Source organism: Lipomyces tetrasporus, assembly GCF_029532465.1.
Source record: "Lipomyces tetrasporus strain NRRL Y-64009 chromosome Unknown POJ06scaffold_13, whole genome shotgun sequence".
NCBI lineage: Eukaryota > Fungi > Ascomycota > Lipomycetes > Lipomycetales > Lipomycetaceae > Lipomyces > Lipomyces tetrasporus.
The window spans coordinates 87,612-110,869 of NW_026611608.1; the positions used below are offsets into that span (position 1 = coordinate 87,612).

General features: G+C 46.7%; 7 protein-coding genes across 7 annotated transcripts; 2 read left to right on the forward strand and 5 right to left on the reverse strand.

Moving 5' to 3' along the window:
* Positions 1 to 3,703: 3,703 nt before the first annotated feature.
* Positions 3,704 to 5,229, reverse strand: POJ06DRAFT_262958 (carbon-nitrogen hydrolase). The gene is made up of 3 exons (XM_056188816.1): positions 4,930 to 5,229; positions 4,278 to 4,866; positions 3,704 to 4,206 (listed from the first exon to the last, which is right to left on the reverse strand). The coding sequence occupies exons 1-3, from the start codon at positions 5,085 to 5,087 to the stop codon at positions 3,985 to 3,987; spliced, it is 969 nt and encodes a 322-aa protein (XP_056040069.1). The 5' UTR covers positions 5,088 to 5,229; the 3' UTR covers positions 3,704 to 3,984.
* Positions 5,230 to 6,441: 1,212 nt separating this feature from the next.
* Positions 6,442 to 7,693, reverse strand: POJ06DRAFT_262966 (quinon protein alcohol dehydrogenase-like superfamily; the record flags this gene model as incomplete). The annotated part of the gene is made up of 1 exon (XM_056188817.1): positions 6,442 to 7,693. A coding segment is annotated over exon 1 (1,054 nt), but the record flags the coding sequence as incomplete, so codon positions are not given.
* A 3,408-nt stretch (positions 7,694 to 11,101) lies between these two features.
* Positions 11,102 to 11,576, reverse strand: POJ06DRAFT_41633 (uncharacterized protein). Its single transcript, XM_056190997.1, has one exon. It carries the CDS (start codon positions 11,499 to 11,501, stop codon positions 11,223 to 11,225), a length of 279 nt encoding a protein of 92 aa, XP_056040071.1. The 5' UTR covers positions 11,502 to 11,576; the 3' UTR covers positions 11,102 to 11,222.
* A 2,493-nt stretch (positions 11,577 to 14,069) lies between these two features.
* Positions 14,070 to 16,727, forward strand: POJ06DRAFT_286850 (OPT oligopeptide transporter protein-domain-containing protein). The gene has a single exon (XM_056190244.1). The coding sequence runs from the start codon at positions 14,121 to 14,123 to the stop codon at positions 16,719 to 16,721; it is 2,601 nt and encodes an 866-aa protein (XP_056040072.1). The 5' UTR covers positions 14,070 to 14,120; the 3' UTR covers positions 16,722 to 16,727.
* A 233-nt stretch (positions 16,728 to 16,960) lies between these two features.
* On the reverse strand, positions 16,961 to 17,311 carry POJ06DRAFT_304147 (uncharacterized protein; the record flags this gene model as incomplete). The annotated part of the gene is made up of 1 exon (XM_056190831.1): positions 16,961 to 17,311. The coding sequence occupies one exon, from the start codon at positions 17,309 to 17,311 to the stop codon at positions 16,961 to 16,963; it is 351 nt and encodes a 116-aa protein (XP_056040073.1).
* Positions 17,312 to 18,703: 1,392 nt separating this feature from the next.
* POJ06DRAFT_262973 (WD40-repeat-containing domain protein) lies at positions 18,704 to 19,952 on the forward strand. The gene has a single exon (XM_056188818.1). It carries the CDS (start codon positions 18,755 to 18,757, stop codon positions 19,814 to 19,816), a length of 1,062 nt encoding a protein of 353 aa, XP_056040074.1. The 5' UTR covers positions 18,704 to 18,754; the 3' UTR covers positions 19,817 to 19,952.
* Positions 19,953 to 21,568: 1,616 nt separating this feature from the next.
* Positions 21,569 to 22,806, reverse strand: POJ06DRAFT_278768 (chaperonin 10-like protein; the record flags this gene model as incomplete). Its single annotated transcript, XM_056189764.1, has 3 exons — positions 21,569 to 22,033; positions 22,097 to 22,366; positions 22,465 to 22,806. The coding sequence occupies 3 exons, from the start codon at positions 22,804 to 22,806 to the stop codon at positions 21,938 to 21,940; spliced, it is 708 nt and encodes a 235-aa protein (XP_056040075.1). The 3' UTR covers positions 21,569 to 21,937.
* Positions 22,807 to 23,258: the final 452 nt, after the last annotated feature.

Sequence of the window (23,258 nt, forward strand, 5' to 3'; positions counted from 1 at the left end):
CTGGCAGAGAAATTTCGTGATGTGGATTCTCCCGCAGGCGATGCAGAGCCCTTCCGGTTTCAAGGGCTGGACAGCTATATCCGCTGCATGGCACATGTCCTTAATCTGATCGTTAGTGATATTCTTTCAGAATTGAAAGCCGGCGATCACAGTACGGCAGTTGCAGCTTGTGATCTTATGCAGAATAACAACACGGTTGGACCACATTCCGCATTGGCTCGACTTCGAATTATGGCCCTCTGGGTAGCCAGAACTCCGCAGAGGAAGCAACAATGGAAGCTGATATGTCAGACCAATCGGCTGAAGGATAAGTTTATCGAATACGATATTGATACGCGTTGGAATTCAACCCATCGGATGCTTAGAGATGCGTTGAACTCGAAGCAGCAGATAAAGAAGTGGATTGAGCATCAAACTTATCTTCCACCCTTCACCGCGGAAGATTGGGATCACTTGCAGCAAATAGAAAATGTCCTTGCAAAATTTGAGGAGTTCACTCTTGCTGTTTCGAAGCGCCAACCACAAATTAGCTTGGCCATCCCCATCTATTACGAGCTGCACGACATATTGCTTGATGCGTCTTCTAGAGAGGGCGAATTTTCAGGTCTTAATTCAGAGATTGCTGCAGCTGTGTCTGCAGGTCTGAAGAAATTCCGGAAGTATTATCATCTCATGGATGGGCAGGATATGTATTATTTCGCTGTAGTCCTGGACCCGCGCTTCAAGACATTGCTGCTGGAGAAAGAATTGGGAGAAGTAACGGCCCAGACGGTTATCAGGCATATAAAGGAATTACTACGTGAGCGGTATCCTTTAGTGGCAGAGCAGTCGTTCGCGCCCAGCGAAGTTCACGTAACCAGGGGATTGAGTATAGAGGCCCGAGTACTACAGAAGTTGCAACCTCAAAAGCAGCACCTATCTGACGTCGACCGGTACTTTGAAGATGGAGTTGTAATGATAGATGAGTCAGTGGCAAAGGAGAAAAACTGGCTACTCTCTTGGTGGAGAACACATAGTGATGAATATCCGCGAATGGCAGCGGCCGCGAGAGATTATTTAGCTATACCAGCCTCTGGGGTGTCAGTAGAAAGATTGTTTAATAGTGGACGCGATTTACTCGGCTTACGGAGGAGCTCGTTGAGCGGGGAGACTATGAGGCGTCTGGTGTTGCTGCGAGATGTATACAAATCTGGGGATGTTAGTACTATTTAGGATTTACGAATAATACGAATAATTACGAATAATGCAAATTTTATTCGTACGAATATTATATAAGCACCTGACATCAATTTATTCGTATTCGACTTACAAATATTCGTACATTCGTGTGCAGCCCTATAATAGCCAACGGTATGCAGCTGTGTTCTACGTACTTAACTCATCGGACAGGTAGCGAACCGACGATGCGCGCTTGCCCGGGCGCTCATTCGCTTTCACATCGCCGTCCGTTGTTGTCCGTTCACTGTCACGCCAGCGGCTTGCTATACCCTAGCCCTTGACCTAACCCCATGCTGTCCAACTGTGCCTGCGCAAAACCTGCTACCCTGTGTTTACATGCAATAAGAATTATACCCCATCCGAACCGACTGACTTTGGGGATTCCAATGCACTAATGGTTTTAAATTTGATCCTTGGTGGGCAGACGGTTGGCGCCATAACAAGGCAGTTAGCTGAAGGCCAGGCTCAGAGTGCTCAGACCCAAAAATTCAATCAAATTCACACCTCGTTTGCATGGCGGCCGGCTCTGCACCACCAGCTGAGCAGGCGACCTTATTTCGTCCATACTCTGGCCGCTGAGTGATCTGTTACTTGGGAGGTACGACAATATTGTGTGGGAAACCGTCGTATCTGACCCACAGTCTGGTTAACAAAATATACTCGCGCGTATTATGACATAGAAAAGTCCTAAAAATCAGGCATATTTTTGGTTAACTCACAGCTAGGTTATAAATAGTACTCACTCTTCAAGTGCCTGTATGGGGAGTAATAAAATGATTGTTCTCCTTCAGGTAATCGCCAACTCGCTGCGGGCTTATTCTGGTAGCCTAACACAATGGGGCTGCCGAGGATTTTTGTTCTTCAGTCGAGAAAATGCTAGTAAACTTACTATGGGAAACGCTGCTGTCGCTGACTCTAACATACTATGGTAAACGACGTTTTGCCAAATGTAGCCTTAGTGTCAGTGCTAAGTGCTTATCAGGACGAAATAAGGTCGCCCCCAGCGGAGCTTGGCCCCGCCTCAATCCACGCGGCGCTTAGCTATGGCCATTCGATCTTTCACTCCCTGGTTCAGGGTCAGGGTAAAGAAAGGAGTCAGGGATGATATTTATTATTTAAGGATCAGACTCTACGACATAAATCTTTTATCACAAAATTCTAGGTTGCAGCCCTCAACTTGTTCACTGCTTGTACGGTCCCTAAGCATGGCCATTTCTGCTGGATGCGGTGGCACGCCCACTTCCATTCCCGGCAGTCGCTCACTTGAGAACCAAAGTGTCGCACAATTTCACGTCGTCCAAGTCAGTTCAGCAAGATGCAATCTGGCCAATCCGTGCGCAGGATCTCGATAATAAACTCTTTTGGAGTGAGTGATAGCTTATAGATCCAAACTTGCCACTGGCTGAGTGGTTATGATTTAGCCTTCATCCCATACCATGACAAAGTTCCTGGTATTTGCACCATTGTCAGATACGAACTGCTCTGCTAATCAGTTCTCCAGTTGCTTGCAGTGGCAATGAAGTACTCATAATCCAAGATTGTAGGTCCCACATTCATGAGACCTTCGGACCGCCAAATGGAGCACCGCGTCTCAAAGAGGACTGTCCCGTCTGGGTGCAACTGATGATAACAAGGTCATTCTAGACTGGTGCAGAGATCTGATTTTGGGTCTCGGTGCGCAGTATCAAGTATATAAATCTTCTAAGATAACTGAAGTCTTGCAAGGCATGAAAGAGCTGAACGTAATGAGACTTTGAGCTGCATGGCCATTAATCATTGTCAACTGTAGGAGTAGAGCCAGATTGATCAATCTCGTTATCTTCGCATCTTACCAAGAATAAATCGTCCACATTGCGGATTCGCGCTAACTGAGGAAAATTTCGAGTATGTTATGATGGTAGGTGATCGAGATAAAGACGTGATAAGATGTCGTCCATCAAGCGCGGCGGTGGGACCCGCATCTGCCGGAAACCAATCATCAGTGAGTCCAAGAGTGCGCCTACCGCTCTCTAGCCGCCCCATGTCACCCCAGGTGCTTAGCCGTCAGACCGCGCTTAAGGCCTTCTCAATGATAAGAATGATAAGCGCAGCCTATCTCCGAATTTGCTGCGCCACAAGGCGCCTTGCTCCGTGGTATGTACTGTACGCAGGAGTATTGAGGACATCTAAGCTTACAAAAGCTTGGAATATACTTCACTTAGTATTATTTACTATAGGTAAATCAGGTAATAAAGCCATAGACCAGCTGATAGACTTTACTCGCGAGTTTGCAGGTACGGTACAAGAGGTGAGGCGTTTCAAAATTAAAAAGAGAAACGGGTACTAAATTATCGTTAATAGCGGAATCCTATGCCGCATGGTTTTAGAAAGAGGACCGTCATCTTCGGGCAGGATCAAGGATTATCGGGTAATCTACGAGACCATGCAATCGGCCGTCGGGCCGATGGCCATAGTGGACGGTGATAAGCTGAACAGCGAAGACATTCGCGGATTCCCTAATTCGTGGTCTCATTTGAAATCGCCGGCTTTTGACTAACACGCACGCTAGGAGGATATTGTCATCAGGAAATTTACTCAACGCGGTTTGTAACCTCTTCACAGTGGCCGACGGTATGTACCAGTAATTAGCGAACAACCTGCCGGACAATAAAGGCCTTTGATGCAGAGTCGGCACATAGATTGAGAAGTTCAAGAAGCGTGTGTAGAGCAGACGTAAAATCAGCATAACTATTATCTGCCACATTCACTACACAAATCTCTCTCGATTTACGAATCCATCAATTGATACGTTTGTGCTGCCTTCGGATTCACCAACAAGCTTAACAAGTCCGGCCGTGAGTAATGTCCCACAGTATCGATCAAGCCTTTGGCATAATCGATGTCCCGAAGATCGATATCCGTCTGCATTATGCCTTCTTTTCCTGCTGGCCAAGGTTCGCACAGCATTTTGCCATCTGGACCAAAGATCATAGAGAACCCCCCACCAGGCTAAAGGAGACAGACCATTAGCTCAGAATTTCCAACTGCTGGAAGATGGCTCATCGGCGTGGGGTACTTACTGCTTGAATAATCTTTACACCTAGAAGGTTTAATTTTTCGAGATTTCCTTCTGTAATAATCTGCGTAGAAAGGATAACAAAAGACTGGCCCTCGATAGCTAAGAATTGACTTGCACGGAGACTCGCTTCTGCCGTCTCATGATACGGCCACTTTAGTTCTTTGGGATCGGGCAGCGGAAACATCGGGGGCCACGAAGCAACATGTACCTGAACTCCCTGGCAATACTCGTAGTATCGCAGGAGCGGCTGCAGATGCTCCCAGCAGTTCAGACCGCCGACCTTCCCAAATGGTGTGTCAACGACCGATTTCAGTGAGTCTGCTTGTCCATCGCCCCAGATAGATCGTTCGACATGTGTTGGCTTGACCTTTCGGCGATGGTGCACAATCTTGCCTTCGGTAGAAATGAATGACTGAGCAATATAGAGACTTGCTCCATCACGCTCGCTATATCCGAGCACGACAAAAATGCCAGCTTCTTTGACAGCTGCGCAGATGCGTGCCATCTCGGGAGAGGTTCGTGACATGGAATTGGCCATGTAATCATGCATCAGCTCTGTGCTCTCGACGACGCTTCTGGTCCATATTATCCTTCACGCACGCATGAGCGGGGTTCTAGGAAGGAAGGCTGTAGCTTAGAGAATGTTAACATACCATGGATAGCCAGGAATCCACACCTCTGGGAAACCAAGAACATTGACTCCGTCCCGACTGGCTTGCTGAATCAATTGGATCGTCTTGTCTACACCACCTTGGAGGTCAATCCACGCAGGCTCCGCCTGGACGGCTCCCACTCTGATTTTCTGTGTCATAATGAAGTTTTCCAGCAAGTTTCGATACAGAATCTATCTCCTGCTGAAGTGAGTAAGAAAGCTATCGATATATGTCGTAGACCTCTGGCGCTTTCCATGTTATCATCCACTATAAAACGCCTCTTATCTTACTCCGTCCTGCATGCCGCTTCGAGCCTCGTACCCTAATTTTGCGATACGGCAAGGGCTTGAATAATTTGTGATCAACGTGGTGTGGGTTAGGGTAACCCTGGTACCGCTAAATTGATCAATCCAGGTGTGTCACCCCGATTTCTGGCATTTTCAGGGGGTCCAGGTGTGTCACCCTAAATGTCATGAAGTCGCGATGAGACTAGGGCCTGATTCTTTTTTTAATGGCCCTCCCATTTAAATTCGAAAAAAAAAAAGAATCACCGCTTCTAATGGTACTCCCATTAAACCCAAAAAGAATCACCCCTTCTAATGGTGCTCCCATTATACACAAAAAGAATCACCCCTTCTAATGGTACTCCCATTATACACAAAAAGAATCAGGTAACGTTAAATGGAGCTCCAATTTTACTAGCGTAAATGGAGTTCAAATGGAGGTCAACCTTTTCCCATACAAAAAGCTAATGGAGGTCTGACCTCCATTTCAACTCCATTTACGCTAGTGAAGCCCACCGAACACCACACTTCTGACCACTCCCCACAGTAGCGTTTTTTTGAGAATCAACCTTCAAGCTACAGCGACACGTCAACAGATCGGAATTCATCACAGTACCGCGCCTCTACAATGCGGTCCCAACGGGAGATTGATATCGAGGACGATTTAATCGACAACCTCTTCCTTACGATTATACTAGAGTCCTTACAAACGGAGGAAAAAGAGGGGGCAGGGAACAAAAGGCCACAGAGGAGGAGGAATTTGAACAAGAACGCGAGGCAACAGTACCTCGACCAGCTACTTACATGTGGCCACCCTGAACGCATTAAGAGCGCTTAAGGATGTCTCGCGATACATTTATTTCGCTATGCAACTGGCTTGTAAACCATACACAGTTGAGAGCCTCAACGCATGTTTCAGTGGAGCTGAAACTAGCAATCTTCCTACATATCGTCTCCCGGCCAGCTTCACAGAGAGATACTATGGAACGCTACTTTGTTGGAAACAGAATAGTAAGCGAGTAAGCTACTATAATGACTTGAAATAAGCTACTATAATGATTTCAAAGCAGACATTAGCTAATTGCTCGCAGATCATTTCATGAAGTTCTCGAATCGCTGCTCATCCTTTACCCCGCCGTTGTCAATTTCCCTGATCTTGATACTCCCCTTGCATCTCGAATCTCTGACGACTCTCGATTTTATCCATGGTTTAAAGATTGCCTTATAACAATTTTTGTTCTTCGAGAAAGGAATGATGTTTATGAGAAGACGATATCGATCCTGTTGCTTTCCAAAGGTTCAAACGGCTGACTGTCCGTCAACTATTAAAAATACTGAATCATGGTGTCTTTGACGATCTGGAATAAAGCTTAGTTTACCACCCAGAATCTAATTGTCTGGTCCATGTCCAACGAAATTAGCTGATTTGCCTTTCGAATGTAATGTAGAGACCGGCGGCCAGACGACTTGGTCAAGTTGATCAAATCGCTCTTCTTGGGATCAGACCTCCACTTTTGATTTTCCAGCATGTCGTAGACATTTACACCGCCCTCCGTCCCTTTATACGCCAGCATCATTCCCTTGTTGTCCAGCCACTGCACGTAACCGGTCTCCAAAAATATACGACGATGCCTTTCGCTGCCCCTTAACTGCCACTTTTGCTCCTGCTCGCCACGAAGCGGATTCCATACATATACAACGCCAGACCGTCCACCGGCCGCCAGATGATGTCCTTCGTGGCTCCAGGCTAGAGATCTCAGCCAGGATGTGGAAACCTGAAACTCACAGATTCGACTTCCGTCAAGAACACTATGAACGTATACAATCGTAGACGGGCTCCCCCTAGTGAACGCAATATATTTGGAATCAGGAGAAAAAACGCCGGTCCAATTTTGACCACCAGTAGGTCCAATGTCATGAATCAAACGCCCAGTCGAAGTGTCCCACAATTTAACCATCTCGTCCCAACACACCGATGCGACAATTTTGCCATCGGGACTGACATTTACCCACATGATGCTATCAGTATGCCCTTCCAACATCAGCCTCTTTTCTCCCCTTTCAATATCCCAAACCACAATTTTAGGCCCCAAAGTTGTGGCAGTCGAATGTCGACTTTGATGGTTGTCCAAAACATACACAAGCAATTTGCCGTCATTACTAACCGCACGAGACCCAAACCCCGTCAGTTCTCCAGAAATCACTAAGTTGTCTTGGACAATATGACTGTCATACGCCCGCGACACGATCTCTTTGACTGCGGCCAAGAGCTTGTCACTATCTGCGTGTTCTTTCATCCATCCATGGCTGGAGATAAGTGTCCGCATCGCCTCCTCCGTCGCCGTTGCAGCTAAACTTTCAATATCTACAGAATCTGGAGGCCCTTTCGTGTTCTTCCCATGGTTGTCAAGTGTCCAAACGACAATCATAGCATCCAAATCTCGACTCGAATTCGGCTTTGACTCCGAAACGAGCTTATACTTATTGCCAGCAATGTCGAGCGGGAAAAACTGGACACGGAAGACCTTCTCCGTATGTCCGTTGAGTGCCTCTCTCAGTTCGAGATTTTCTAAATCATAGATGCGAACTTGTCGTCCAATCGCCAGGGCGAGGAACTTCTCATCGGCGCTGACACTACAGTCATATGCATTTTCATCGAGCTCAATCTTTCGGGCTTCATCACCCCAAGTGACGGGCTGACCGGACCTCCATGACGCAGGCGTTCCGTTCAGCATAAAATCCGATTCGATGCCGTACGTCCATTCCAACCAGATATCGCGGGGTGTGATCACCTGCATTCGAGCATAGACTTGGGATCGTAGTCGCTTGCTGGAGGACTGTTACAGTTAGTTGCTCCGATTTGAATCACGCTAATGTGACCGCATGTGTTGATTGAAATTGTTGCGTACGTGCAAGGTATATTCACTGGCCTTTCCGGTTCCTGGCGACCGACCGACCGACTTCCTGAAGCGGCGTGGGCCACGCGGCACGGGAAACCCTGACCCGAAATTTATTCGGAGTCGGTGGTGGCTCAGGACGGCTGCCGGAGGTTAGGGTCCGCAAGCGAACGGCAGACGTCAAACCAGGAGTCTTACGCAGCGAATAAATAATCTACTGTAATTTAAAGATAGCTTGAGGGTCATGCCTAATGAACGTCGGAGTTGATAATGACTGTTGTCTTGGATATTTGACTCTTTTATGCCTGGTCTTGTACCTCGCGCACAGCCATATATTCGCACGACTACCATACGAATACGAATATATTAGTTATTCGTGGACACCCCTAAAGTTGTGTATGTTTTGAGGAAATGACTAGGAACGACCTCATGCAAATTCAACTTTTTTTCTGACTGTCGCATTTAGGGCTGGACACTCTGTTAGACGTTGGGATCTGATATTATAGAGATACGGATATTTTTGATAGCCAAGTTCGATTCAAACTGGATGTCCTACTTCAATAGAGTCGTGTCAATTGGTGATATCCAAAGGAGTGTACGACCATTTCTAGTGTTTCATTGGTCACCACATTACCCTCTCCCTGTATCGCCAAGTTGGCGATATCGTGTCGTATCGTATCGTATTTGGACGATATAGGCGATACGATATCGCCAAGTTGGCGATAAAATGGGCGATAATATCGCCGGCCAGAAAAGTCCAGCGATACGATATGCGATATGGGCAAAACTCGGCGATATCGTATCATGTCCAGCCCTAGTCGCATTGTTGCTGAGGATTCCCCTATGCCAACAAATTCAAACGGACAATTACATGTTATCATTAACATTAGGATAGTGCATACACTTACTATTCACAGTGACGGTATTGAGACAACGAACCTTTAGTTGGGCATACAGAAATAATGGTACATTCACTGAGCTGCATATGAGAGCAGTTATTGATGAAACTAAATAGCAATTGACTACAAATGGATTAAGGATTGGATGGCACACATATTGCCGCACATATTAGTCTGGAGGAGCAACCTAAATTTCGGAACCGCAAAGGCTATTTGTCACCGAACGTACTTGCTGTTTGTGACTTCGACCTGAATTTTGTATACGTTTTGGCCGGTTGGGAAGGCTCAGCGCACGACGGGCGAGTACTCTCAGATGCTCAGGCTTCCCAAGGCTTTGTTACGCCGCCAGGCAAGTACTGGTTAGGTGATGCTGGCTATGGAAATAGTGAGTTTGTTCTGCACCCTATCGATCGGTGCGGTACCATTTGAAAGAGCAACGGCTGGCCAATTTAAAGTACTTCTCCATCTATCTTGTCTTCTTTTACAAAAGGATTTTTAACACCTGCATGTCTTTCTAGCCAGCGGTAAGTCCAATCTCTATAGACTCTGGTCCGGATTCGAAGGCAGATGCGATAGGTAGCGGAGTATCGAAATGGTCTTCTGAACGACGACGAAGGCCCTGCGCTACGACAGAGCAGCCTATTTTCCGCATCCAATACCAAAAAAATAATTGCATCATTCGGAATCCCCTGACTCCTAGAATCAAATCATACAAATTTTTTTTTTTTTTTGAGACTCCAAATTTCCTGTGATGTTCAGAGAGTGGCCGGGTAACCAACCAACCGGCCGGGTAATCCCACCGCTCTTCCAGAAATTCCCAGTACAAAATTATTATGCCAAGACCGGACGGCCCGCTGCCCAAGTAAGAGAGCGTAGGATACAAAGGGGAGTGTCTTCCCAGTAGATAGAAGGAGGAGGAACAAGTTATTGACAATATATAAAAATCTCTTTAAGAATGACAGACACTCATTATCTCTCCGAAGAGGAGCTCCTGGACTTCTCCGACACCGAAGTCGGGATTCCGGCGCCCTCTTGTCACACGCTTCATATAATCCTGACCCTACAACTGGCACTACTGTACATGTGCGCTCGTTTGTTACTTCACATGCCTTAAACAACTCTTCTCCTTGCTGCTCATGGGCAAGACGGTTCGAAGGAAGTCTCAGCATAGTCATGATTTCCATGGTTGTCTCCCGTGGCGTACATCCACGTGGTGATTCGGTTTTTCAGCCAGTCACTCGCCCGTCCTACCGATAAATCCCTCCTGTGCTTCATCTATTACAATAGTGGACCAGATACTATCAGTCCGGGCGTTGAATTGAGCGACTGCGCTGATGATGAAACCCACTCATTGACGTATGCAGAGGAGTTGGCGTCACTGGAGTTCTACCGGCCGAAAAATCCGGATTGCGCTGAAGAAGATGGCGAAGCGATGGAACTTCTTATGGTACTGCATTGGGCATCGGGAGAACAATGCAAGTTCAATCCGAGAATGCAACGGGATATATGTTCCTTCATCTCGAATAAGAAAACGTTCTTGGCCCAATTCAAGAGACCATATATATTAGGTTTCGTATGGTGTATTGTACATAGAACTCTCTTTCAATCCATATTTTCAATTGTATGGTATATTTGCAACACCCTGACAAACCCATCCCAGGCAGAGACGGCCTTCATAGGGTCATACGCGACCACGCAGTCGTGCCGACGAAAGAAGCCAAACATCTCTTAGCCAACACCAGCGACGGACGCGCGTCCACACCACAACACCAACCTGGCAGGAATGGAAGAAATGCCAAAATAAACAACGCAACATTAAAATTCAAGAACGCGTCATTGACTGCGCAGGAAAGGCCGTGGGACAGTCCCTGTGATGTAAGCGGGCGGCCGCACGCTGCACTACCGTCCATTACACGGACATTCAGTTCGAAGGTAAGCTTAGTGTCATGGATAAAATATTTCTTGAAATGAGCAGGTATGCTGATAGCTCTGCTCTTGATACGGGAAGTGCAGTGTTATCTCGATTCAAAATGGTTTCGAGTCGTATTAGCTCGTCGGTGTACTGTGTCTTCAACTCGAGTGCATCATTAAAGGTTGTACCATTAATAAGATCGTCGATGGCTTCAGGTAATGATGAATTCAACGATACAATTGGCGAGTTGAAGTCCCGTGGATTAGCCCCAGATAGGATCCTTGCAGACAATGGAAGTCCATTATCTCCACACCACCCCCCAAGATCCCAAGGCGCGCTGTAGATTCCATAATTTGATTAACGCAGCATCGATCACATAACGGGAGTGGACGTTATACATCGCAACGTAGGTTCCTTTGGCTTCCAAAACATAATCAACCGGATGAGTCAATCGTATACGACTGCTTGGACGCCAGTCAACAGTATCCGAGATTGTGCTGGACATCACCGGAGATGCCAGAATTGCCAAAATCAGTAGACAGGTCATGTACAAGTAAGCCCCAAAAACTGTTTGTTTCATTCTATTGTAAGTTCAGATTCAATAACAAAATTGCAAATATTTGTGTCATACATTGGCATGGTATCGATCAAATTACTAGACAGAGTGTGGTGATCGACTTGGGAACAAGGTTACCACGTGCAAACACCCCATTTCCGCCTAGTCCCAAAGAGGAATAGGTAGGATTTCCAATTTTTGCAGCCACACCGCAAGTAACATTGCCCGCAGGCGAGTGAGCTCGCGGTTACATCAATAACCCTCCACCGGCAGTTCCACAATGCAAGCGACGACATTGACATAACGTAACTTACGTGTCCTCTCTCTTGCAAGTAATTCCTGCCCCTGGACTACCGACTAAATGGAAATCAGTGCGGTTCAGAGATGTTCACTTGCTTTCAACAGGAATCATGCTTGTATTACGCATTATCGAATCCCCCGTACGCTGATGCAATTGCGCCTAGGCTAATTGCAGCTATCAGTGTCTTCAGTGATGTAATTTAAAATTCAGGACGTGGTCCATTATGGTGTCTCCTCGAAATTTCGAATGATTTACTTGGCATAGAGAAAATGAGTAGATCAAGCTGGCCTGGACAGGGGGCCGGCAATCGTCTGAAGACTCTCCTCCGCGGGTATGAGTTACCTCAACTTCAACTGGGAGATAAAAGTGTCTTAAACGGTCGGCCAACACACATCGATGACAACGGAACAAAGGCGGAATCATATCGCGCCGCAAGACCCCAATTTCCAGGTTCATCATTCTAGCGGAGCAAAATGGCCATCGGGTGACGGCGATTCTTTTTTGTTTTAGTTTTGGAGTGGTATTTAGGCTCACGTAGCTGGTACATGACAATCAAAATAGGACCAGAGTGTCGGATAAGTACATGATCCAACAACAGTTTGAGAGGTATCAGAACTACGAAATCTCTATTGTGATCAGCTCGACTTGGACACCATTCAGAATCATCGGGAGGATAGAATTAATGGCGCGCTTGTTAACCCTGGAAACTCGTCAGGTATTTCAAACCTACAATGTTCAACTCGACCCTTGACTATTCTTATCCTATGCCATAACATTTCCCCCGTCTCCTTCTCCTTAGAGTCTCTGGGCCTCGGCTCGGACCTCTCACATTCTCTTTCGTTGTTAGAATTACTCACCTATCTGCAAATTAAGCCTATCGGCTGTCGCCTTCCTTCCGGTACTGGTTTTCCGAGTGTCACTCACCTGTCCGTGTGCGGAACTGGCGCTAAGCCCACCAATTTTCAGCGAACGCAACGCTCAGGCAAGTATATTAGGGTAGCGGTCGACCCACAGATGTGGTCGCAAGCTGACGACGAAGTTCCCCTCTTGGCGTCCGGGCATGGCCAATTCTTGTTGCTAAGTGCTACTCTGCATCAGAGACTACGGATATTGGAAGGGTCAAAGTTTCTTCCGTTTGCATCATTTGCCCTTTAGAATTGTATACAATGAGATTGGATTCGAGTGAAGTCGTTGATGACAGTTGAAGGCGAAAACGTGGTTACTTGCCACACAGCTGAAGTGGACAAATTCGCCTGTCAGTCGAGGTTGTCTGCGAAGAATTTGTCACCATATTCCATTGGCGCTTAGAAACCGTATTGCTCACCATCCAAGGCAGAGAGAGGGTTCAATGTGCAACGGCGCAATTTCCTTATCGCTTACCCCATGCGACAGATTTAATGTGCGAACTAACAATTCCTTATCGCTCACGCCAAGCCTATGCCGACAGACATACACTCAATATGCGACGCCGCAATTTTTATCAGTCGTGCCGGGTGCATACACAGCCTGTGCGTAGCGCCAAACATGTCGTGGCTTGCGCACTGTTCGCAAGGTTAATAGGGCACGGATCACTGATTTCTAATATAAGGTTATCAGTCTCACTTAGTGCAAGATGGCACTTACCGTTCCACCAATCCTAACGCGCTTATTGTATTTCAATCAAAGAGCAGACGCTGAGAAGTATCAGACGTCAATGATAAGATTATGAGTTGGATTATCAGTTAGACGCGAACCTTGCTATACATGGGAGAATTACACACAACTACAGTGAGACATGGTAACTCCTGCGTCTGAGATGTGGGTAAGAAAAGAGATACACTAGAACCCTGTTAAGCCGATGTAATGTTTACAGCCGTTTCATATCTGTTCAGCGAGGTTATCGCTTACAGCGTCTTAACGGGATTCTACTGTAACAATTTCGCCTATATATCTGTCTCAAACGAAAGCTAGGACTCTTCCCAGTTAGACTTGGACCAAGGTTTATCAGCAGGTGCCGAAGCCAAGAAGTGAGGTTTTGCAGTGCCGGCTAGCAGAAAGAGTTTGATTGCCTGCTGTTTCTACTAAGGTCTCGATGACGGCGCAAAACTTGGCATGATGACACCAAATTCATTTCTCCTTATCTTTTGAAGGGAGATAGACGAAGGACGGTGTGACCACTTCATTCGACCGGAATATATAAGGCAATTGCCTCTGTATTTTCCCTTGCCTATCGTCTTTAGTCAAGCGTGCGAAGGGTGTGGAGAAATTTGATATCTTATCTAGACTCTAAAGGTAAGCATTTTAATCAGAGTATTGGTCGCAATATTCACATCAACCGACCGTATAGACGATCACGACACGCAATGAAGAATAGAACCTCTGACGACTATTTTGAGGACCAAAAGGCGCCGCGGGTCAGTGTCGTCAATTCATTCGAAGAATCCCATGAGCTGAAGAAAGGAGTTCATATTGTCGAAAAGTCTATTGACGACAAGTCGAGAGTAATCCTTCGTATCAGGAACCAGAATCAATTTCGTGAAGAAGATGTTTCTAACCTTGTCGATCCCGTCTCCGAGTTCATGTACGAGAAGGTGTCGACGATGACAATTGAAGAAGGACTGCAGATATTGGAGGACGCCGTTGAATATCATGACGACGATGTCAACTTTCCTGCACAGACCATGACAAAGATAACGGGACTGCTTGCAGGAGAAGGCCGCGACCAAGATCCCGAAAGCCATGACCTTGACGTCAAGATTGAGGCAGCCTTGATCAAATACCACTCTCCGTACCCTGAAGTTCGAGCCATCTGTGATCCATTCGATGACCCTACCATTCCTGTTGAAACCATCCGCGCCTATGTTCTTGGAACGATTTGGGTCTGCATCGGGTCCTTTGTCAATACTTTTTTCAATCAGAGACAGCCTAGTCTGCGCATTCAGTCCACGGTTATCCAGCTGCTACTCTACCCGTGCGGCAAGGTTGCGGAACGCCTTCCGAACTGGTCTTTCACTTTCCGTGGAAACCGTTACTGCACGAACCCAGGACCCTGGACGCACAAGGAGCAGATGCTCGTGACAACCATGGTTAATATTGCTGCAGGCAGCTCGAATTTCATGGGCTATATACTGACGATGACGCTCGACACATTCTTTGGCATGAAGTATCTCAACTTCGGATTCATTTTCTTGATGAACTTTTCGACGTTGTTCTTCGGGTTCGGTTTGGCTGGACTGTTGCGCAAATGGGTCATTTATCCAGTCAAGGCCGTGTGGCCTACAATCCTGCCAACCCTGGCGTTGAATCGTGCCTTGCTTTTGCCGGAGGTGAAGTCCTCAGTCAATGGATGGACTATTACCAGGTACAAGTTCTTCTTCGTAATGCTCATTGCCTCGTTTTTCTACTTCTTCTTTCCGAATTATATTTTCAAAGTTCTCAGCACATTCAATTGGATGACTTGGATTGCGCCGCAAAACAAAAACCTGGCTATCATTACCGGATCATATCTCGGGCTTGGTTACAATCCGATCACTACCTTCGACTGGGCGGTCATCAACTACTCCAGCCCTCTCGTCGTGCCATTTTTCTCTCTGCTAAATCGATATCTTGGAATGTTTCTTGGCGGCATTCTCTTGATAGCTTTGTATTGGACGAACTATAAATGGACTGGCTATCTGCCCATTAATTCGAACGGTGTCTTCGATAACATGGGTGAGGACTACAATATTTCGCGCGTTACGATGGCTGGTGGCAATCTGATAGACTTGGAGGGTTACCGGAACTATTCCCCGCCATATATGTCAATTGGTAATCTGATTTCGAGCGGTGCCAGCTTCTCCGTTTATACGCTTTGCTTCACATATATTCTTCTAACCGAGCGTCGTATTATTTGGCAAGCTCTCAAGGGATTTTGGCAGCAGATCCGAAACCCCAAACGGCACAATCTGGCAACTTATGAGGATCCTATCTCGAGGATTATGGCAAAGTACCCCGAAGTCCCGGACTGGTGGTACGCCATCGTGTTTGTGATCGCGCTGGTGTTCGGCATCGTTGGTGTCACCGTATACCCCACCGACACCCCGGTCTGGAGTATACTCGTGATAGTTGCGCTCAGCGTCGCAATGTTGGTGCCGACTGCTTTGATATTTGCTGTGACGGGCTACCAACTCGGAATGAGCAATCTTGCGGTTATCGTCACCGGGTACATGGTTCCCGGTAATGCCATGGCAAATATGATATGTCGTGTCTATGGCTATAATATTGATGATCAGGCTGAGGACTTCATCAGCGATCTAAAAATGGGACACTACTCTAAGCTTCCGCCGCGCGCTGTGTTCCGTGCGCAGATGCTGGCGACTTTGCTCCAAACGTTAGTGACTATCGGCACGACCGAGTTTCTCATCGCGTCGGTTTTGGACTTGTGCAGCGTGACGCAAATAGATCGATTTGTTTGTTCATTCCCAAGGTCACTCTATGCGGATACGATCATGTTCGGACTGGTCGGTCCTGAACGCATGTTCATTTCTCTGTACCCCGCACTCAAGTACTGTTTCCTTATTGGCTTCGTCGCAGCTGTCGGCTGTTGGCTCTTGCGCATGTACTTTCCCCGTTATTTGAAATACGTGCATCCAGTCCTCATCATCAGTGGAGTAAACAGGTGGGGCGGGTCATACAATCTTTCGTACTACACTCCCGGACTTTTCGCTGGATTCGCTTTCAGTTGGCACATCAAGCGACATTACCTTGCCTGGTGGGTGAAGTACAATTACCTTCTGACGTCGGGTTTGTCAGCGGGAATAGCATTTAGTGGCATCGTTATCTTCTTGACTTTGCAGTATACGAAAGCGAAGTTCAATTGGTGGGGCAATACCATCATATCGTCCGGCGTGGATTTTAAACGAGCGGCTGCTTTGTATGAGGTGCCGGAAGGGGGATTTGGCGTGAAAATCGGAGACTTTCAATAAAGGGTGACACATAGGTTACAGTGGATTATAAGGGTTAACTGGTGGATGTAGTAATGTCAATAGGTGTCAACAATTTGAAACAGTCGGTATGTTATGAACTCTGACGGCGATAAAGTGTTATCAACTGGTGGCGATCTGTGGCATTATTCTTGCCATAATCACTACAGTATCGACCCGAGTAATACGCGAGATTTCTCCCAACCTTTAAAGTTTAAAAAACTCCCGTCAATAAATTCCATTCACGCCCTTGAGAGACGCTGAGACAGACCCTTGTCTGACCAATCTTTCAGAACAGACTGTGCCTCCCCAGTGTAGCCGGTCTTCTCCATCCATTCAGCTACGCTTTCGATCCTGTTCGGCAAAAGCTCATCCAGCTGCTGATAATCCCTGGTCAGATGCCCCTTGTTGCCTACAAATTTGGCTTTGCCTTCATAATCACCACAACGATACTTTGGATCAAACTCGCCTTTTGGCTGACAATACAGGAAGTGCTTCACCCCGCAAAACAGAGCTATATCGTACATCCGGATACTCCAATAGATCTCATTCTTCTCCCCGATAGCAAAACTTTTGGTGTTAATGAAACACATGTCGTCATCAGATTATTCTCTTTAAATATGGCATAATAGAAGAAAGACAAATTTACAGCTCTTTCAAATCCTTTGCTTGCGGTGAAGTTGGGACTTTCACCTTATACCGACCGGACGCAGAAAGCAAGCGAACGACAGCACAACCCTGGGCTCCGGTACCTCCAATGAAACAAGAACAGTTGGAAGCATTATTGGCTTAAGTAGATCCAGTGCAGATAATCGTTGGACATGTATTTTTCACTTAACAAAACTAAAGCAATCCTGAGACCAGAGTACGGACGACTTTATACCTGTTCCTCAACTTTCGACGTGGCGAGTTCGGCAGCGGTGAAAATTCAGCAGTGCAGACGCGTCAAAACCGAGAATTGACCGGCTACCCCGAAACCGACGATAACTCGTGCTATGACGGTATCAGAAGGACGATTTTCATAATTCCGCCAACGGGAGTGTCCGTCCGCTCGATCGTTGGATTATAAAATCTCAATCCAGACTTTTGATGAGCTTGGAATGCATGAAAGTCACATGTCAGCCTGCCCATTTTGCGAATGCTTCCAGATGATCACAATTCACTCAGTGATTTCAACATGCGAGATACGGGGGTCACTATTTATTAGCACTCAGAACAAATTAGGAACAAACGCGTGTCACTTGCTAAAGTACAAGACCAGGCATGAAAGAATCAAATACCAACAGTTATTATCAACTCCGACGTTCATTAGGCCTGACCCTCAAGCTATCTTTAAATTACAGTAGATTATTTATTCGCTGCGTAAGACTCCTGGTTGACGTCTGCCGTTCGCTTGCGGACCCTAACCTCCGGCAGCCGTCCTGAGCCACCACCGACTCCGAATAAATTTCGGGTCAGGGTTTCCCGTGCCGCGTGGCCCACGCCGCTTCAGGAAGTCGGTCGGTCGGTCGCCAGGAACCGGAAAGGCCAGTGAATATACCTTGCACGTACGCAACACTCTCAATCAACACATGCGGTCACATTAACGTGATTCAAATCGGAGCAACTAACTGTAACAGTCCTCCAGTTTTACCGGCAAGCGACTACGATCCCAAGTCTATGCTCGAATGGCGGTGACCACAGCTCACGAGGCCTTGTTGGAATGGACGTACGGCATCGAATCAGACTTTATGCTGAACGGAACGCCTGCGTCATGGAGGTCCGGTCAGCCCGTCGCTTGGGGTGATGAAGCCCGAAAGATTGAGCTCGATGAAAATGCATATGACTGTAGTGTCAGCGCCGATGAGAAGTTCCTCGCCCTGGCGATTGGACGACAAGTTCGCATCTATGATTTAGAAAATCTCGAACTGAGAGAGGCACTCAACGGACATACGGAGAAGGTCTTCCGTGTCCAGTTTTTCCCGCTCGACATTGCTGGCAATAAATATAAGCTCATTTCGGAGTCAAATTCGAATTCGAGTCCTGATTTGGATGCTATGATTGTCGTTTGGACACTTGACAAACATGGGAAGAACACGAACGAGCCTCCAGATTCTGTAGATATTGAAGGTTTAGCTGCAACGGCGACGGAAGGGGCGATCCGGACACTTATCTCCAGCCATGGATGGATGAAAGAACACGCAGATGGTGACAAGCTCTTGGCCGCAGTCAAAGAGGTCGTATCACACGCGGATGCCGGTCATATTGTCCAAGACAACTTAGTGATTTCTGGAGAACTGACGGGGTTTGGGTCTCGTGCGGTTAGTAATGACGGCAAATTGCTTGTGTATGTTTTGGACAACCATCAAAGTCGACATTCGACTGCCACAACTTTGGGGCCTAAAATTGTGGTTTGGGATATTGAAAGGGGAGAAAAGAGGCTGATGTTGGAAGGGCATACTGATAGGATCATGTGGGTAAATTTCAGTCCCGATGGCAAAATTGTTGCATCGGTGTGTTGGGACAAGATGGTTAAATTGTGGGACACTTCGACTGGGCGTTTGATTCATGACATTGGACCTACTGGTGGTCAAAATTGGACCGGCGTTTTTTCTCCTGATTCCAAATATATTGCGTTCACTAGGGGGAGCCCGTCCACGGTTGTATACGTTCATAGTGTTCTTGACGGGAGTCGAATCTGTGAGTTTAAGGTTTCGACATCCTGGATGAGATCTCTAGCCTGGAGCCACGAAGGACATCATCTGGCGGCCGGTGGACAGTCTGGCGTTGTATATGTATGGAATCCGCTTCGTGGCGAGCAGGAGCAAAAGTGGCAGTTAAAGGGCAGCGAAAGGCATGGTGGTATATTTTTGGAGACCGGTTCCGTGCAGTGGCTGGACAGCCAGGGAATGATGCTGGCGTATAACGGGTCGGAGGGCGGTGTAAATGTCTACGACATGCTGAAAAATCAAAAGTGGAGGTCTGATCCCAAGAAGAGCGATTTGATCAACTTGGCCAAGATCGCGTCTGGCTACGCGTCTCTGCATTACCTTCGAAAGGCAAACCAGCTAATTTCGGTGGACATGGACCAGACAGTTAGATTCTGGCCGGTAAACTAAGCGTTATTCCAGATCGTCAAATACACCATTATTCAGTGTTTTTTAATAGTTAACGGACAGTCAGCCGTTTGAACCTTTGGAAAGCAACAAGATCGATTTAGTCTTCTCATAAATACATCATTCCTTTCTCGAAGAAAGTAATTTCCCATAATTCTAGATTTTAACGTAGGGTATGGGTATTTGGGACGGCTACATCTGTGTAAATGGAGGGTCGTAGAGGTGTCCTCAGTGAAAACTTTCTCGGGATTTGCAATAGGGTTCATTGACGGCACCGTCAGGCCAATCTGTCGGCCAAATTTGCCCCAGAGGGATGTCTACAACAGACACAAGGTTTGTTCTCACACTACAAACGATGTGACGGAATTCTAATCGATATGAAAGAGAGTTCACGCCGTAAAATACCAGACTGTTTTGAGTCCTGATGGACTTATAATCCATTTGTATGGTCCATATCCTGGCCGTCATATTCTGGAGGAGAAATGCATTGTCGACGGTAAAGTCTATTGCATTTATGGTGATCCAGCATATGGGGTGCAGACATGCATAATTGGTCCTTATAAGGGTGATCACTATATGTTACAGAATAGTTGGTGAACTGACTAGTAACGATATATAGATCCGTGGCCGTGTGTAACACAACAGGTTAACTGACAGCAATTACTATGGACTCTTCCGACATGACCAATTGCCTTCAGCTCCTTCAGCAGACGATTAAGCAACAGAAGGAAATGATTACACAACAGAACGTGGCTCTTGTTAGACGGCAAGAGCAGACCGAAAAGTACTACACAGGACCGCAAGGCCAAGGAACCATACCTTTAGCTCTGGACCGGACAATGTCACATTGTGACCTTTAGACTAGTATCCGACATCGGACTATGCTCCGGCCCACGGACAGGTGCCTACGAATGCGGGGTTGCGGCGCACGGACAGGCGCCTACGCATGCGGGGTTGGTTGGCAAAGGAGAAGAGCGTAGAATATAAAAGGGGAGACACGCTCCCTAGTAGATGAAAAATCAAGATTACTTACACACATTTTCATTCTCGCTATCTCCGATGACGGAGACTCATTATCTATCCGAGGAGGAGCTCCTGGACTTCTCTGACTGCGAGGTCGGAGGTCCGGACTCCTCTTGTTACAGACAAGGTCGACCGTTTTCTCTCCGAGTTCTCCACCCTGCGAACCCTTACATTAGAACAGCAGGCTTTCAATACATCTATGAGCAGTGTGCGACAGTGTGTAGAGTGGCAGTTCGGAGCGATACTGAATACGTTTGCCTTCTTAGATTATAAAAAGAATCTGAAAATTGTTGCATATAGATTGCTTTGCTAGATAGGAGGTAGCGGAGCTAATGTTGTATAAATTGAATAAAGAAGGAATTGGCATGTACTATCTAGTCAGTGCATTATTTCGAAACATCATCTCCTGCATTGAGCATAATCAGACAGCATCCTATTTTGAAGTAGAACCCCCCAACGGTTCATCAGTACTTGCATTCAATGCCACCACCGGCTCATGAATAATTGCGAAAGCCACGTGCTGCACAGAGTTCCTGTGAGATGTTAGAATGACTGAGTTATAGGCTTTGTTAGCGAAGATGGTATGTGAGTTATTTGTGGCTTTGATTTGTTTCATGTTTTGTGGTTCACTTGAGGTTTTAGGGCTCTTTTGCTCTCCTTGCTAGGCGCACCATACTCTGAAACAAATCTATGGTAGAAGAGACTATGTGATTTGATTGAAATAATTAAAGAGTATTCTATTAGTTATTATAATAGTGCCAAACTAGGGTGATGATGGCCATCCTAAAAACAAATTTAATTCCTGGTAACCTCCTACTTCTGCAAATATTGCATCCAGAAGCTGCTGGCCTTGGGATCGCAAGTCTTTAAGGATTTCTATTACTTCATTAAGACTATCACCAAGCTGCCGCTTTAGGAGAATCTCTCCTGTATTCTCATTTGATAAACGTCTGCGTTTCCTCTTCTTTGTAGTGCTCAACATGCCACTATTGTCAGCCGAGGAGGAAGTACCCGGAGTCGGCGATGATGAAGATGCTGACATGGATGGCAACGTGGTCGATGAAAGACGGTAATATTGCTTCTGTGAGAAGCGATGCATCGCTACATCGCGGATGGTTTTGTCAATATTCTGGGCCTGAATTTGGCCGTCTCCTTGTCAGTCTTCGTTGACGTCACGGTATTCCTGTCAGACATATACTGCATAAGGCGCATTATAGGTTAGATCAAGCCGCGGATTCAACGGAAGGCAAGGCTACATACCAACTCATATACATCTTCTTTTCTACTGCTCCTCCACACCATCTCCCTGAACTCTGTCACAACCATTGGCATTAGAAAGACAACCGCCTTCTTAGCGGACATGCCCTTCTTCTGAAGGTCAAAACTGGATTGTATGTAGTCGAGACCCTTCCCGACGACATGCGGACCTGGAGCTGCGATATATCTGCGTTCTGCGACCGCCTTTGGGAGGATATCCACGTAAATCGCCTTGCCGACTCCGTTGTCGATGAGGGTACTGGCAGAGATGAACTTCGCACGTATATGTAAGCGCCAGAGGGTCTTGTTGGAATAAACCGTAATAAGCTGCCGTGGACAACCCAAAGTGGAGAATGAAAGCCCTTTCAAACGATAAGGTGCTGGTCGGCAATGCCATATGGGCCAGAAGAACGGTGTATCCCCGAGCTGTTCTGCTTCTGACTAATACCAACCGCATGACCAATAACACGATCGCCTACTTTGAAACGAGAGACGGGACGGCCGATCTGGACGACCTCACCCGCGACATCTGAAGCGAGGACAAATGGGTATTTGATCCAGGAGAACATCATGTCGCCCATGTCTTGTTTCAACCAGTCAACTGGGTTAATGGCCACAGCGCCACTCTTGACGACAATCTCATTCTCACCCGGGGGAGCGTAAGGCGCGGGATTGACCTCAAGAGTGCAGGATTTTTGGCTGCGGTCAACCATGCTGCTGTGTGGGCCACCATTCTGAGGTTAGATGGAGAGGTATAAAGGACAGGAAGACTTTAGCTGCTGATGCAAGAAGATGACGTGGCAAACAGAGAAGAGAGACGTTTTCAAAATAACATCGTTCGTAGGAATTGAATGGTATAAAAAAAAGATGTTATGACCTTTTACCTCAAAGATGATGGATGTATAGCTCCCATTGTTCTGCTGCAGCTTCTTCTAAATCCGTCCGATGATCAAGTCCGAAACCATCATGAGTCCGGTTAGGAACGGCAGGACAGTTCCCAAGGCATCCATGATTTAAATGGTTCTTTGCTCTATATACTCATATCCCACAAGATTGCCTTTTGGTTTGGTCATTGGCGGAGGGTCGGAGGGTCGGACGAAAGATGGTCCGTGCGGAGGATCGGAGGAAGCAGATTGCTCTCTTTGGTGCTGCCCGTTCCATTTCT

Excerpts from the sequence above, each read along its gene's own strand:
- POJ06DRAFT_262958 (XM_056188816.1), bottom strand. The coding sequence starts at position 5,087 with ATGACACAGAAAATCAGAGTGGGAGCCGTCCAGGCGGAGCCTGCGTGG. Across the intron at positions 4,867-4,929 it reads TGGATTCCTGGCTATCCATG|GATAATATGGACCAGAAGCG; the intron begins GTATGTTAACAT and ends GCGTGCGTGAAG. Across the intron at positions 4,207-4,277 it reads GTGTAAAGATTATTCAAGCA|CCTGGTGGGGGGTTCTCTAT; the intron begins GTAAGTACCCCA and ends TGTCTCCTTTAG.
- POJ06DRAFT_41633 (XM_056190997.1), bottom strand. The coding sequence starts at position 11,501 with ATGAAACAAACAGTTTTTGGGGCTTACTTGTACATGACCTGTCTACTG.
- POJ06DRAFT_286850 (XM_056190244.1), top strand. The coding sequence starts at position 14,121 with ATGAAGAATAGAACCTCTGACGACTATTTTGAGGACCAAAAGGCGCCG.
- POJ06DRAFT_262973 (XM_056188818.1), top strand. The coding sequence starts at position 18,755 with ATGATTGTCGTTTGGACACTTGACAAACATGGGAAGAACACGAACGAG.